Genomic DNA, 15,537 nt, shown 5'->3' on the forward strand with positions numbered 1-15,537 from the left:
TCATTATCTTCCGTTTACAGACTCAGCATCTGAAGCTCAGAGAGGTTAAGTAAATCTCTCGAGGTCACACAGCTGTAGTATCTCAGTCTGGGTTCCCTAGAAAACAGAGCCTGAGGCAAAAGTCACCAGCTCCTGCTTTACTGGGGGATGGAATCCCAGCCCCACCAAAGTGGAGGAAAGGGACTCTGAGGCAGGGAAAGAGTGTGAGCCGACACAACACATGCTACAGGAAACACAGCCGGGAGTCCCAGAACGCAGGGCATCTCCAGAGAAGCCACGTGAACAATGGCAGGGTTGGAAGGCAAGAACTTCCTCTGCTCCACAACCCAGCTCCTGTCCCCCATTAATCACGGGTGGGTCCAGCTGCTCCTCGCTTCTGGCTTGTGTCACCTGTGTCTTCTGGCAGCCACGAGGGAAGCCAGTTCTGGAAGAAGAGGCACCAGCATCTCCTGCTGCCAAGGGTCTGGTCCCGTCAGCTGGGATGACAGCTGGGGATCTGAGGGAAGTTGGTCTAGCCCTCAGGTCATGTCACTGCAGGCTGAGCAGGCCCAGTGGCTGCAGCAAGTGACCCGGGCCATCTGCAGGGGGAGGCGAGCCAAGGCTGGAGCCAGGCCAGTGCAGCTCAATGGCTGGGAAGGACCCAGCTGAGCGCACCTGAAAAGGGGCATCTGTCAAGCCTGAGACCACTGGTAAACCTCACAACTGGGACTCAGATCCAGTTTGGACCAACTCCAAACAAAATGGAAAGAAACAAAATGAAGAACTGGATGACTGAGTGAGTGGAAAAGTCCCTAGCTGTGATCTACTCCAGATGCCCCCATTTTACAGGTAGAGAAACTGAGTTCCAGAGAGGTGGAGTTGCCCTGACCAAGGTCACACTAAGTGCAGGTGCCAGAGCTGGGACTTGAGCCCAGGCTTCAGGCCTCACTCATGTTTCCCGGACTTAAGTGCCTGGACCGTCATGCTTTATCCAGCACCAGCGGCCATGTGCTCATTTGTCATGGTAGCATTCAGAGCAAGCATTCAAGTGATGTCTCTAGTTCTCACCTGCCCAGCATCCATTCCCCATTCTCGGCTAACCTTGGTTTTCCTCCTAGAAACCATCCCGTCACCCCGTCCATATAGTTCCAGTGGGATGAACCTTGTGACCTGCCTATCCTATCCCCAGTCCCCAACCCTGTCCTCCAATCCTAGGGCCCAGGACTTGGGTCTGGCCAAGCAGAACATGCCCATAGATGGGCATGTGACCTGAGCTTCTCCCTTGAGAATTCCTCACCACATATGCAGCAACTATGTGCAAAGAGAAGCTTTCTTTTCTTGGATTGCTTTCCTATGGCCTCAGAAGGTCAGCCAGGAGCCAACACTGTGAGAGAATCTGCCTGAGAGTGAAGCCAGCCCGGCAGAAAACAGAGCTGAGAGGTGGGAGGAAAGAGGTCCTGAAGATATTGGCTGTTCACCTGGATCCCACTGTGCCTGAAGCTGATCATAAGATTTTTAGTTAGGGAAGCCAGTGAATTTCTCATTTCTACTTGAGCCAGTTGGAGTTGTACTTCCATCACTTACAGCAAAAGATAAGATGAGCACCTATCTGTGCCAAGTCTTATGTCAGATGCTAAGGATAAAGATTTTATGACCCAGTGCCCTCTTTTTGGATGTTCACAGCCTGCAGAGAAGATCCTCAGGTCCCAGGGAAATATGTAAATTGGTTCCCTGGATGAGAATTAGCAAGGCAGAAAGGAGAGCACAGTGCCAAGAATTTCAACAACTGGTGTTTAACTGTAGACCAGTTAATCCCTATTCATGCCTTCTCCTACTCAGGAAACACCATACCTTACCCCATTCTGATCTGGGGCTGGCTTTTCCCTCTTTGCCCAGCCCATCTAGTAGCCTGAGGTGGAAGACTATTGATTTAAGGAACTGGGAAGAAACACACACACAACACACACACACACGCACACGCACATGCACACACACACAACTCAGACCAGCTTATCACCCACCTGGGCTTTAGTCACCAACCTGAATGTTTCCTTCCAAGGGAAGGAGACATTCTACAAGGTCACAGACTTATGTTCTCAAAGCTGGAGACTGAGCAGTAAGAGGCCTCGTTGGAAAGTTTGCAGTGTGGTAAGTCTGGAGGGAAGAATCAGAAAAGGGGAGAGAAAAAAGTGTTTTCTAGGGGCCATAGTGAGCTTCAGGGGCCCAGGTACCCCTGAAATAGCATAATAGCATGCCCGTGTGTGTGTGTGTGTGTGTGTGTGTGTGTGTGTGTGTGTACACGTAAGCCTGCATGGGGAAGGCATCTATAGTTTCAAATCATATTTCCAAAGGAATCTGTCACCTCCCAAAGGTAAGTCCCATTGGTCTAGAGTATGGCCATCCTTTTGTAGGTAGGTTTGGTCTGCTCAGGCGATTCTAACAAGGCACCACAGACTGAGAGGCTTATCAACAACAAACATGTATTTCCCCCAGGCCTGGAGGCTGAGAATTCCATAAAGACGCAGGCAGATTTGGTGTCTGGGGAGAGCCCACTTGCTAGTTTCCCTACGGCCACCTTCTTGCTGTGTCCTCACATGGCAGAACGGGAGATGGAGCTCTCTGGGGTCTCTTTTAAGAAAGCACAAATACCTTCATGAGGACTCCATCTGCATGAACTCGTCACGTCCCGAAGACCTCACCTCTTAATACCATGACCTTGGGGGTGAGGATTTCAACATACGAATTTGGGGGCACTCACACATTCAGCCCGTTGCAATGGGAAACTGAGACTCAGGGACACTGCATTGCATCATTTTCCTAGCTCACACCGCCAAACTTGTAACAGAGCCTAGACCAGAAGCAGAAATCTGGCTTAGCTGGCTGTGTAGCTGGGAGGAAGAGAAAAGGGTGCAAGTCAAGGTTCTCCCCAGTCCCAGCTGGCCCATCAGATCTCAGCCTGGACGTCACCTGCCCCCCACCCCCACCCCCTGGCTGGATCAGGGACCCCTCCTAGGTATTTGTGCCCAACATTACTCTGGGATTTCTCCTGGCCTGAAGCAATGCCTGTCCAATGTCTGTTGACTGACAGGTTTGGCAAATTGCACATCTGAAACTTGACTTAGGCTGCATCATGTTCAGATCCTTCTTCCTCCCCTAGCAAACCGGCCTCTCCCAGAGCTTCCCCAAATCAGCAGTGGCAGCTCCCCCATCCCCAGTACCAAGGGAAAGAGTCCTGGAGGCATCCTAACACTCTGCCTAATCCCTAAACACTTTCAGTTGGCTTGACCTTTGGCTTTGAACATGGATCCAGGCTCTCCCCCTTTCCTCTTCCCTCCCTCTCTGCCCACCTATCTGGTCCACCATAGGGGAGAAGCAGAGGGTGAGAGAGAGAATCTCAAACAGCCTCCAAACCCAGCATGGAACCTGACACAGGGCCCCATCTCATGACCTAAGCTGAAATCAAGAGTTACACACTTGGGGCGCCTGGGTGGTTCAGTGGGTTAAAGCCTCTGCCTTTGGCTCAGGTCATGATCCCAGGGTCCTTGGATCAAGCCCCGCATCGGGCTCTCTGCTCAGCAGGGAGCCTGCTTCCCCCTCTCTCTCTGCCTGCCTCTCTGTCTACTTGTGATCTCTCTATCAAATAAATAACTAAAATCTTTAAAAAAAAAAAAGAAAAAAGAGTTACACACTTAACCAACTGAGCCACCCGGGTACCCCCGAGTGATCTTTTGAAAACACAAGATTGGTTGTCACACTCCTGCTCAGGCCTGTCCGTGGATTCTGCATCTCACTAAAAAATTAAAATCCAAAGATCGCCATTGCCAACAGGGCTCTCCATTCCCCCCACTTTCCCCAGCTTCTTTTCTTCCTGAAACTTGCCAAGTTCATGCTCACCACAGGGTCTTTGCTCCTACATCTCCTGCTGCCTGGACTATTTCTCCCCCACAAACCCGTCCTCCTACGGCTCCTACAGCTCTTGCCCAAAGTTTATCTTCTCATGGCTTTCCATGACCTCTCTGATCACTCAGCATCTGCCTTCCCTGCTTCATTTTTCTGTATGACATCTATTAATATCCAACATCTTATACACGGACTTGTCTATACCTTTACTGTCTTGTTTTCCTTCTGGAGTATAAGCTCTGTGAGGACAGCAGTTTTATCTGTTTTCCTCACTATTAAATCTGCAACACCTAGAACATTACCTGGAACGTAACAGATACTCAATACATGTTTGTTGACTAGATGGATGGATGAATGGATAGACAGACAGACTATATTATTCTTTCCTGTTTGTCTTGTCCACAAAACCCTAAGTTCCTAGAGGGCATTGAGTGTGTTCTGTTCACTATTGTATCCATGAAGGTCACATTGGACTGGGCACATAGAAGTTGAATGAATACATGACCTACCCCTTTGGTTAACAGATAAGGACATGGAAGCCAGGAAAGAGAAAGGGACATGGCTGTGGGGGCACATGAAAGCAGTGGTAGTCACCTCTAGCCTCCTATGTCCCATGGCTCTGCCTTCTGTGACTCACTGTGGCTCCTTTGGGACCATGCATGCCCCCTGGCCAGGTCAGGTGGGAGGGTGGACCATGCCAGAAGGGTGGAGCACCCAGGAAGCTGCTGCGTTTGTATCTGACTTTTCTTTTTTTTTCAAGATTCTTTTTGTTGTTGTTGTTTGTTTGACAGAGAGAAATCACAAGTAGATGGAGAGGCAGGCAGAGAGAGAGAGAGGGAAGCAGGCTCCCTGCTGAGCAGAGAGCCCGATGCGGGACTCGATCCCAGGACCCTGAGATCCTGACCTGAGCTGAAGGCAGCGGCTTAACCCACTGAGCCACCCAGGCGCCCTTGTATCTGACTTTTAAACTAACTTCTAAATACCACTTGGGGATCAGGCACAGAGTCAGAAGACCAGTTGCCTGAGTGTTTGAGTGCCTGCTTATACTTACTTCCTGGTTTACCACTTACTTCCCAAGGCTTCCTTTTGTCTTCTGTACAAATGGGAACTCTGGGGCTCCTGGGTGGCTCAGTGTTGCGCATCTGCCTTTGACTCAGGTCATGATCCCAGGGTTGTGGGATGGAGTCCTGCATTGGGCTTCCTGTTCAGTGGGGGGAGTCTGCTTCTGCCTCTGCCTCTGTCCCAACCCCCTGCCCATGTAAGCTCTCCCTATCTCTCTCTTGCTCGCTCTCAAATAAATAAATAAATAAATATATTTAAAGTGAATATGGGAACTCTGATAAGAACACTTAATAAGAGCACCGGGAGAAGCAAGGCACGTGTTTGCCAGGGGGCGGCAGGAGGAGAAAAGGCTCAGTCCCTTTCAAGCTTCCCTTAGGTGGATTCCAGCTACTTGGAGCCTGCCCGGATGTGGTTTCAGGTTATAATGCCTCTTTAGGTTTCTGGGCACCTGGACGGTCGGCGTGATTTTCCCAGGTGACATTGAGCACATTATCTGGAGAACAAAACACTTTTCAAGGTCAGAAACGCCTGGAGAGTCACAGGGGCAGTTGGAGAGAGCAAAATCACAGGTCTCAGTCGGCTCTGGGCTCTCCAGCTTCCTGGCTGGAATTACACCCCTCGGGATCCTGCCAACCCCCTAGGAGAGGCTGATTTTGGTGTAGGAATAAAAAAAAATTCCATCTCCCTCCCTCGAGGGGCTGCATCTTACCCGCTGGCTAGCAGCCACTGGGATTTTCTAATCCTGGGAATAAAATGTCTCTGCACTGTAATCCTGACCTCCCTGCCCAGGCTTCTCTCTCCCTCCCCCTGAGACACACACAAGCATTCTATCCCCCTTGAACCTTCCCAGTAACCCCCAGTCCCTTGGGGAGACTGCAAAGTGAGGCAGTCTCCCCAAGGTCACAGTGTTGGGAAAGGGAAGATGTGGTCCGTCCCCTGTTCAGTGGTTAAACCCCTGCTCCCTAGCCCCTGGGACGTCCAATCTGTTTTTATAGATGGAGAAACTGAGGCCCAGAGCAATGGAGTTCCTTGTTCCAGGTCACACAGCTGGGAAGTGGTAGAGGAACTGGCTGGCCTCCAAGCCTAGGACTCCTGCCACGTTTAAAAAGTTCTAGCCAGACTTGGAGTCCCAAAGTGAAGCCCAAGGTTTGAAAAGCACCAGCCCGGGGGAGTACATGTGGGTGTCCTTGGCTTGGCTGGCAGCTCAGCCGCTTTTGACCATGTGTGCCCTTGGGCTGGCTCAGCCCTCCTGGGCCTCACTTCCAGTTATCAGCAGCAGTGCTGGCTATCCCCAGGCCACCTTCCCTCACGGCCTCCCCCTCCAGCCACCTCTATGATTATGCAGATACGATGGGGCTTTAAATTAACTCAGTTTTTCATTAAAAGACATTTTTAATTCTAAATGGACAACCAGCATCACAGCAAAACGTAGACCAAAACCACCACAATAAATACAAGGAAACAGCAACCACATTCCTGAATTCTTACTCAGACTTTGTTGCCTGTTCAAAGCTCCCCATCATTTTTAAAAAGGGGGAAGGTTGGGGGGCGCCTGGGTGGCTCAGTCAGTTGAGCACCTGACTCTTGCTTTCGGCTCAGGTCATGATCTTAGGGTTGTGAGATCGAGCCCCACACCGGGCTCCACGCTCATAGTGGAATCTGCTTGGGATTCTCCCTCTCTCCCTCAGAACCCTCTGCCCACTGCTCATGTGCATGCATTCTCAATAAAATGAAATCATAATTAATTAATTATTTTATTTATGTATTAAAAATGGGAGAGGTTGGCAGATGTTTGAAAGTTGTTTGAGACTGATTATCTCCAGCAGGGACTTTCTTCTTGATGAGAAGGAATGAAGGGAAGTTGAAAACTCAGTAACTGGCACTTGACAATTTAGTGATATTTAAGTGACGTTCTGGATATTCTCCAAGGACTGTCTGAGGCACCAAGTCGTCCCACATCCTTCCTCTGGTTATTCTCTGGAGGCCCTTGCTGTGCTGGGCTGTGGCGTAACTCTCTCTGTGTTTGTCGATGAGTGTGTTTGAGGGGCTGAGCTGAGGGCTGAGGTGCAGGGAAGGGCATCATGCCCAGTCCTCCCAGGAGAGGTCGAGGGGTCACTGAAGGCGGGGTAGTAAATATTTGCTGCTCAGTGGTTGAAGCAGGGTCTTGCCTTCCCTTTGGAGTGGTTTGTGCCTGCACCCCAACACTCACCCTCCCTGCTCTAATGGGTAACTCTCAGCTCTCCCTGCATCACCCGCACCTTTCCCTTCCTTCCCATCTTCCCCATCTACCTGCCTCCCTCCCTCTCTGAGAGCAAGCCAAGGGGACAGGAGCGGGAGGGATGTTGTCAGAGGAGGGGAAGGTGTTTCTGCTCATTAGTCTGGGGGCTGGAGTCTTGGCTTAGATCCCAGTTTTCCCCCTAATTTGCCCAGGGTGGGGGGATCTTGGGCAAGTCACATGAGCAATCTGGATCTCCATTTCTGGTTGTTATCTCTTTGAAGTGTCTGCTAATCCCAACATGAGCAATGAGACAATAGCCATGAATAATACTAATACTGTAAACAGTCCCATTGCCACTGCAGGGATCACTACCATTATCACCAACACGCCCATTTATGGAGGACCTCCCAGGTGCAGGGCACTCCACCAAGTACCTTCTGTATCAGGCTTGTTTCACAGATGAAGGAACAGAGGCCCAGAGAGGGTAAGTGTCTGGCCCGAGGTCACATAGCCAATACATCTGAGGGCCAGAAATTGAACCTTTATGGCCTCCCCAGAGTGAAAGCATTTACTTGGGCTGTAAATGGCTGGAACATTGGTCTGTACCTGGCACTTTCAGAGTTGCTTGGGGGCAGTCTCAGGATAAGAGAAATGAAATTCTCTTGGGAGATGCCATCACCAGGCCAGAGGAGCTATCTTGGCCCCATGGCGGGCTGGGGAACAGCCACACCGGAACAGAGAGAGACAGATGCACAGCCCTGCCTCAGAAGAAAGCTAAGAGCTGGGGTGAGGAAGGCAGTGGGAAGAGTAGAGGCTGGGGCTGAAGAAGGCTGAGCAATATGATGGGAAGGAGCATGGTTAAGTATTGACCTTAGTCCTGGTTCAAGGGTTAGACAGATCCAGGTTCAAGTACCGCTGTCCCACATCTTAACTGTGAGACCCTGGGCATGTCCCCTCACTTCTCTAAGAAGTGCCTGGCCTGCAGCAGGTGGGTGAGGCTTGGTAAATATTAGAACCCTTACCTTGGGGCTCTCGAGAGGGACCACTGCCAACTCATTAGGTCTGGGTATTAGCCCTTGGCCTGGCCCTTCTAACTGTGTCCTTGGGATGAATCTCCCAGTCCTCTCTGAGCCTCAGTGTCCTCCCTGATCACACATGAGGTCATAGCACCCACCTGGGCCATGGGTGGGCTCTCTTCCAGTCGACAAAGACACGCTCACTGCAGCCTTCTGGGCTTGTAGCCGGGGAGTCACAAAGCATATGAGCTGTAGGATGTGTATTAGTTGCCTGGCCTATGATAGTGTGTGGACAGAACCCCCACCCAACTCACCCACCCATGCTGGCCTCCTGGGTCAGTCTGGGGGCATCTGCTGCCCTCTCTGGGCCTCTACCATCCCATCTATAAGGCGGGAGGAGACTGAGATTAATGTTTGAGCTCGCAGGTGCCTTCAGCACGGAGGGAGAGATGGTGGAATGGGCAGCCTTCCCTGGGGGAGGAATCAGGATTTCTCGCTCAGAGGAAACAGAGATGTGCCATCCAAGATAGCAAGTGTGTTCCGAGGTGTACACTCCCCCAAAATTCTGGCACAAGTCCAGGCACGCGGACGTCCATGGCAGAACTGCCTGCGGTAGGGGGCTAGAGTAGGCGAAATGCAGAGGGGATAGCAGGTGGAGACAACGGTGTGACCAATCCTGTCATGGTCAGCTCCGTACCCCTCAAGGTCATTGTCATGGGGTCTCTGCACAGCAGTGGGCTTTCATCTGCCTGCAAGGTGTTTTATCACGGCTCTCTTGTTGGTTCCTGCTAGAACCCACTTGTGCACCCCCATCAACTGTTGCCACCCAGTATTGGGCGCAGCCCTCGACCAACGGCTGGAAGGAGTTGGTTTTGTAAAGACCACACCTCCCTCTGCCCTCAGGAGGGGTAACTCAGAGGTCCTGGGTATACTTCCTCTCTCAGAGCCACCCTGGGTGGGGACAGCTGGCTTTGTAAAAAACTCTTAACGGGGCTGTGTTCTCCCATCTCACTTCCTCCTCCCGGGGACGACCTCCCAAGTACAACCAAACCCTTGTCTCAGGATCTGCTTCTGGAAAACTCCAAGTTAAATGGAATAGGCATACACACAGAAACACAGCTCAACCCTAAAAGGATCATGCTTGGTGCCCCAAGTAGGCAGCAAAAGGCAACATATAAAATAATGTCAATTACATAAATTAAAAATACACACTGAGGTGCCTGGGTGGCTCGGTTGGTTGGTAGTCTGCCTTCAGCTCAGGTCGTGATCCCAGGGTCTTGGAATCCAGTCCCATGTTAGACTCCTTGCTCGGCGGGGAGCCTGCTTCTCCCTTTCCTTCTTGCTCATGCTCTCTCTCACTCTCTCTCTCAGATAAAATAAATGTCTTTTTAAACAAATACACAGGGCGCCTGGGTGGCTCAGTGGGTTGAGCCGCTGCCTTCGACTCGGGTCATGATCTCGGGGTCCTGGGATCGAGTCCCGCGTCGGGCTCTCTGCTCAGCAGGGAGCCTGCTTCCCTTCCTCTCTCTCTGCCTGCCTCTCCATCTACTTGTGATTTCTCTCTGTCAAATAAATAAATAAAATCTTTAAAAAAAAAAAAAAAAAAAAAAAAAAAAAAAAAAAAAAAAAAACAAATACACACATATGGAACAATACCCATTTTGCAAAAATAACATCCACACAAAAAGATACAATTAAATAATTACATTGGTCAGTGATTGGGAGAAGTGAGCTAATGGGTAGGGTGGCTGCTGGAAACACAGCATCTGTGTGAAATTTAGAAAATGGTGCCCCTTCTGGGGAGAAGCAGCCCTTTTGGACAGTGCAATACTTGAGGGGCCGAGGAATGAATGAATGAGCAAATGAAGGGAGGAAGGAAATATGGGACAGGCCTTGCCTGGACCAGTAATGACGATGTTCCATACAGAGTGGAAGTGTTCAAAGTTCTATTTAATCACATTTATTCTACAATTTGGGGTTATCATACTTCCAGAACTTATTAGAGCAAAGCCCCACCCCCTCCCCAGATATGACGACTTCCCTCTGCATCACCAGGTGGAAAGGAGGCTGGGGATCAGGTCTCTGACTGGGGGACACCTTCACCAGTTCCTGTTCCTCTCCTTCCCAGCAGCCTCCACCCCTCATCTTGCCTGTCGACCTTTAGGTCATTGAAGGTCCCTGATGGCGGGCAGCGTCTGGGCAGCCCTGGGACTCTCCTTAGCTTGCATCTCGGCCCTTAGCCTCATCTCTCCTGCCTGGTTCCAGTCCCACACCTTCTCCTTTGGCATCCTTACCTACTGCTCCTGGCCTCGGGGTGACAGCTGGAACCAGAGCTGTGGGACCTTCAGGTCCCTGGATGATATTCCTGACTTTGCCTGGAAGGTAAGACCAGGGCGGGGACCTCAGGGGTGCTATCAAATCCACCAGAGCCGGGACAGGGGTGTGGGAGGCCAAGTTCTGGTTCCCCACACTGAGCCTCTGAGTGTGTAGGTGTGCGGTGCTGTCCAGCGATCTGCATTTTAGCAAACAGCCAGATTCTGAAGGCAGTTCCAAGTCCATTTAGCACCTTAGTACAGATTAAGAAAAGGTCCCCCTTCTTCAGGACACTGTACTGCCATCTGCTGGACAAGAATTGTAATGAATATACAAATCCAGGATGATCCCAAGGCATCTGCAAGTGTTGTACAGTGTACAACCTGCATACATCTACCTGGCCACCCTCTGTGCACCGCTAAGTTTGAAAACCACAGCTATAGTGTTGAAAGTCTGTTACAATGAGCATCACTAATTTCAACAATGTGGACAAGGGGTCAGGACTCCCAGGCCAACACTGGGAGTAAATAAGGAAGATTATAAAGCCTCTGAAACCCATGATTACAAAGGTGCCTCTCCTGGTGATCCCGCCATATAGCAGGTAGTCATAAAGGTGGGGTATGGTGGTTGTAAGTTTGGGTATTAATTCTGGCTTTGCCACTTAATTAGCTGTGTGTCCTGAGGCAAATGACTCCACCTCCTTGGGCCTCAGTTTGTGTACATGTAAAATGGTGGTAATGATAGCACAGACCTCTTGGGGTTTTGAGGACTCAGTAGCTGGCCAGTAAACAGAGAGACATACCCCACCCCCCCACCCCCGCCCCATTCAAAACCCACCCTCCTCTTTCTTCCTGGCAGGTCTCAGCTGCAATTCTCCTTGGAGGATGGCTCTTGTTGGCCTTTAATGCAGTTCTCCTCCTATCTTGGGCCCTGGCCCCCAAAGGGCTGTGTCCCAGAAGGGGCAGTGGCCCAATGCCAGGGGTGCAGGCAGTTGCAGGTAAATCCACTATCACATAGTAACCATTCCAAACATGTTTGTTGAATGAATGAAGGAAGGAAAGAATGAATAAACCTGTGAGCATGTTGAATCTCAGAGATAAATCCTAGGATTGAAGACTTTCTGGTCCTTTAGCAAGCCAGAAATGATGGGGAGGGAGTGGTATACTTAACATCACTCTCTCCTGCCCTTAGCTAAACCCAGTTCTAACAGTCTGTACCCCTTTGTTTCTCTCTCACTCAACCACTTTGTATCATCTTTACTGGGACCACCATACACAGCTGAGCAGGTTGTGCACTGCACAAAGGAGCCAGCTGAGGGCTGAGAGATGCTGAAATCTAGGCTATGCTCCACTTACTAAGCTGTGAAATGGCAGGGCTGCAACTCCCCAGGAGGATTGCTTTTCTCTAAGTCCCACCTAGGCTCTGGATGGTATAGCCGAGGGCTTGACTGCAACCCTCATGCAAATAATCTCCCATCCCCTCTCACCTGGATTAGAGTGACAATCACCTCACATGTCTCTCTGCTGCCACCTTTGACTCCTAGAGTCTGTCTGCCACGCTGGCCAAACAGGTCCTGTCAAAACTGAAATTAGATCAGGCCACTCAAACTGGTTTATCTAGCCTCTAGTGACTTCCTGTTACACTCAAAGTAAAATCCACACTCCTCGTCATGGCTGAGGAGGCTCTGCCTGATGAAACCCTCACTCCCTCACCAGTATCACCTCTTACCCCTTCTGCCAGGCTCAACCTGCTCCAGTCACATGGCTTGCTTTCCATTCCATCATGCACCACATTTGTATGCTCTGCCTGGGATTCTCTTTTCTCAGATCTTACATGCCTTGCTCCTCTATTTTGCTCAAATAGCACTGCTTCAGTGAGATCGTCCATGACCTCTAGGTAACGGAGCTCCCCTCTCCTGAGATTCTCCTACCTCTCACCTTGTTCTGCATTTTTCACAGCACTTAAGACTTATCTGCCTGCTTGATCATTGTTCATCTCTCTCCACTACATTAGTTCCTTGAGGGCAAGGACATGTCTGCCTTGACATTGCTAGCACCTGGCACAGTGCCTTTGCACATAATAGATGCTCACTACATATTTGTTGAATCAATGGATGGAGCTATATATAGTCCTTGTCCTAGGCTTGTGCGGTGTCTGGTGGGGGCAGGGTGCATCAGGTAGTTACAACTCAGTGGGTATTTGATAAGATAGGGATGAGCATAAGATACAAGGACAAATCCCAGGAGGATAGAGGATGTTAGTGAAGGCTTCCTACAGGAGGTATCTGAGTCTGGAAGTACAGGTGGGAATTGGTCAAATAGAGAAGGTAACTTCAGTAATGGGAACACTGGGGGCAAAAGCTTAGAGACAAGGGAGCAAGGCAGGGTCACAGAACTATAAGCAGACCAATGTGGCTGAAGAGCAGCAAGAGGAGCTAGGGTTATGTGATTCTTCTGCACTGAGAGTGCCTTAAAGGTGAGGAGGTGTATAGTTTATTTCTTTAGTGTCATTAGTGCCCAACAGAGCACACCTGTAACAGTTGTGATGAATGAATGCATGCACTGAAAGGTGGGTTGGTGAATGAATGAATGAGAGAGTGGATAGGTAAGTAGGTGAACTGATGGATGGATCTATAGATATATTAGTGGATGACTAATGGTTGGGTGAATGGATGGATGGGTAGGTGGATGGATGGGTGAATGAATGGATAGATGGATGGTTGGGTGTGTGGATGGATGGGTGGACAAATGAATGGTTGGGTGAGTGGATGGATAGGTGGGTAGACAGATGGTTGGGTAGATGGATGGATGGATGGATGGGTAGGTGGACAGAGATGGTTGGGTGGGTGGATGGATGGTTGGGTGGTTGAGTGGGTAGATGGGTAGTGGGATGGTTGGGTGGGTAGATGGATGGGTGGGCAGATGGATGGATAGATGGTGGGGTACACGTGACTAAGTAGGCAGATGGGCAGATGGATAGATAAGTGAATGGATAGGTGGATGGGGGATGAAGAGATGGGAGGGTTAGAATATTGTTGAATGGATGGGTGAGTAGATGGACAGCTGGGTGGAGGACTAGTTGAGTGATGGACTAAAAGGATAGGTTTTAAGTCAGTATGTAAGTGAATGGGTTGATGCACGGGTGGGTAGATAGGAGGGTGGATCAGTGAGTCCTGGGATGAGGGTAGCCCAGAGCCCCTTGACTGACACACTGTGTTCCTTCCTGCTCTCTCTAGCCACCTCTATCACTGTGGGCCTGCTGGTTTTCCCCATCAGCCTGGCCTCCCCATTCGCCAAGGAAGCTTGTGGAGCCTCCTCTGTGTACCATGGTGGGCAGTGCCAGTTGGGCTGGGGCTATGTGACTGCCATCCTCAGTGCAGTCCTAGCCAGCTTCCTGCCTATGATTGGATGGCCCCGAATGACCAAGGTCCAGGGAAAGATCATCCTCTTCTCGGGTGACACTGAGAAGATCATCCTCATGCCAGAAATGAGCAAATAAAAATATCCCAGGAGAAGCAAAAAGGGTCCACTTCACAGTGGTATGAAATCTCTATAAATCCACATTCAAACGTCACCTCTGCAGCTTCTTTGCTGTGTGACCTCGGGCAAATCACTTCACCTCTCTGGACCACCATGGAAGCCATAAAATGGGAGAAGGAGGAGGGGTGTGTGTGTAAAATAATGCCTCCTTCATAGAGTCTTTATGGGAATTAACTTGAGATGCTCTGTGTAAATAAAGCACTTAGCACCACGTTAAGGTTAAGGTCTATTGTATTCAAACAAGTTGAGTTTATTATTATAATCCCTACCTCCCAGGAAGGCTCAGGAGAACTACATCTATTCATGAAGGATGCCCAGGGGGGTGCCTGGCTGACTTAGTGAAACAGGAGACTTGTGATCTCTGGGTTGTTGAGTTGAAGCCCCAGGTTGGATGCAGAGTTTCCTTAAAGAAATGAGAGTACCCAGGACTTCTGAGTCTGAGCTGTCCCTCCAACACTGCATCTTTCAACAGGCACATGCCTATTCCTTTTCGTACCCCTCCATCTTTGTAACTCCTCTTTTCTTGGGGAATTCGAGGATTCCTTCTTTGCCAATCAACTATTTAGTAGAGAGTGCCATTACGAACAAGAAAAGCTGGTACAAAAGCATGTCCGATGTTGGGGTGGGGTTGGGGGGGGGCCTTCTCATCCCCCACCCCAGGCAAACAGTCCCACTGATGTGGAGACCTGTGACTTGGGGCACAAGAGGCCCTTCTGGATCCCTTTCCAACCTCTCTCTTCAGCCTCTTTCTTGTACCCACCCAACCCCTGTGCCTCTCCCTCTGCCATACTGAATTCTGGGCCCATGGAAGGCCTCTTCACACTTCTACCACTTGCACATGTTCCCTCTGCCAGGGATGCTGGGGTCTGTCTGCGGCTTTTGCCTATCATGACCCATTGCCCTTCTTTGGGAGCAACACCTTAGTCTTTCCTAGGGAGATGACCACCAGCAACTCTCTGACTATCCCGCGTTATGGATAAATGAGCCCTTCTAGCCAATAAAGCGAAGATATTGTGGGACAGACTGGCCCAGAGATGGGCATGGAATCAGTGTACATCAGCATGGAGGAGAGTGGAACCATGACATGGACAGAGGTGGGGCTTTAAGGACCTCATCTGAACACGTGGATCCAGCCATGCCTGTTCCCCTACCTACAGGAGACATGATCGTAGACAGCTCCAGGCTGGCCTCCTCCGACCTTGGCCGCTGTGGAAGGAAAGCATGAATGGCTCTCTTCCCAGGGAAGGAATCTGACTGGTCAGGACAGAGTCACATGCCCCTAGGGGGAGGGGCACATCAGCAGTCTCCCTATAAGACCATGGTTGTAACGTAGGAGATACAGCTGCCCAGAACATGGGAGAAGATGCTGGTACAGGAATGGGGGAAGGATGCTGGGTGGGCAAAAACACTTGATGCTCAGCTCCCTTTTGAAGGATAGCTTTATTATCCCCAGTTCACAGAAGTGAAAACTGAGGCTCAGAGAGGTACAGTCACTTGCCTATGGCTGCAC

General features: G+C 50.3%; 1 protein-coding gene across 2 annotated transcripts; it reads left to right on the top strand.

The window, feature by feature from the left end:
- Positions 1-2,000: 2,000 nt before the first annotated feature.
- LHFPL7 (LHFPL tetraspan subfamily member 7) lies at positions 2,001-13,986 on the top strand. 2 transcript variants are annotated; one of them, XM_059138895.1, is made up of 4 exons: positions 2,001-2,127; positions 10,304-10,557; positions 11,347-11,485; positions 13,724-13,986. In XM_059138895.1, exons 2-4 carry the CDS (start codon positions 10,357-10,359, stop codon positions 13,984-13,986), a joined length of 603 nt encoding a protein of 200 aa, XP_058994878.1. In that variant the 5' UTR covers positions 2,001-2,127; positions 10,304-10,356. The 2 variants fall into 2 exon arrangements, with proteins under 2 accessions (XP_058994878.1, XP_058994877.1); XM_059138894.1 differs by having other exon boundaries at positions 2,010-2,127; positions 10,307-10,557.
- Positions 13,987-15,537: the final 1,551 nt, after the last annotated feature.

Source organism: Mustela lutreola, chromosome 11 (assembly GCF_030435805.1).
Source record: "Mustela lutreola isolate mMusLut2 chromosome 11, mMusLut2.pri, whole genome shotgun sequence".
In the NCBI taxonomy this organism is placed as follows: Eukaryota; Metazoa; Chordata; class Mammalia; order Carnivora; family Mustelidae; genus Mustela; species Mustela lutreola.

Coding starts and splice junctions, on each gene's coding strand:
- LHFPL7 (XM_059138895.1), top strand. CDS start 10,357: ATGGCGGGCAGCGTCTGGGCAGCCCTGGGACTCTCCTTAGCTTGCATC. Junction 10,558..11,346: donor TTCCTGACTTTGCCTGGAAG/GTAAGACCAGGG, acceptor TCTTCCTGGCAG/GTCTCAGCTGCAATTCTCCT. Junction 11,486..13,723: donor AGGGGTGCAGGCAGTTGCAG/GTAAATCCACTA, acceptor TGCTCTCTCTAG/CCACCTCTATCACTGTGGGC.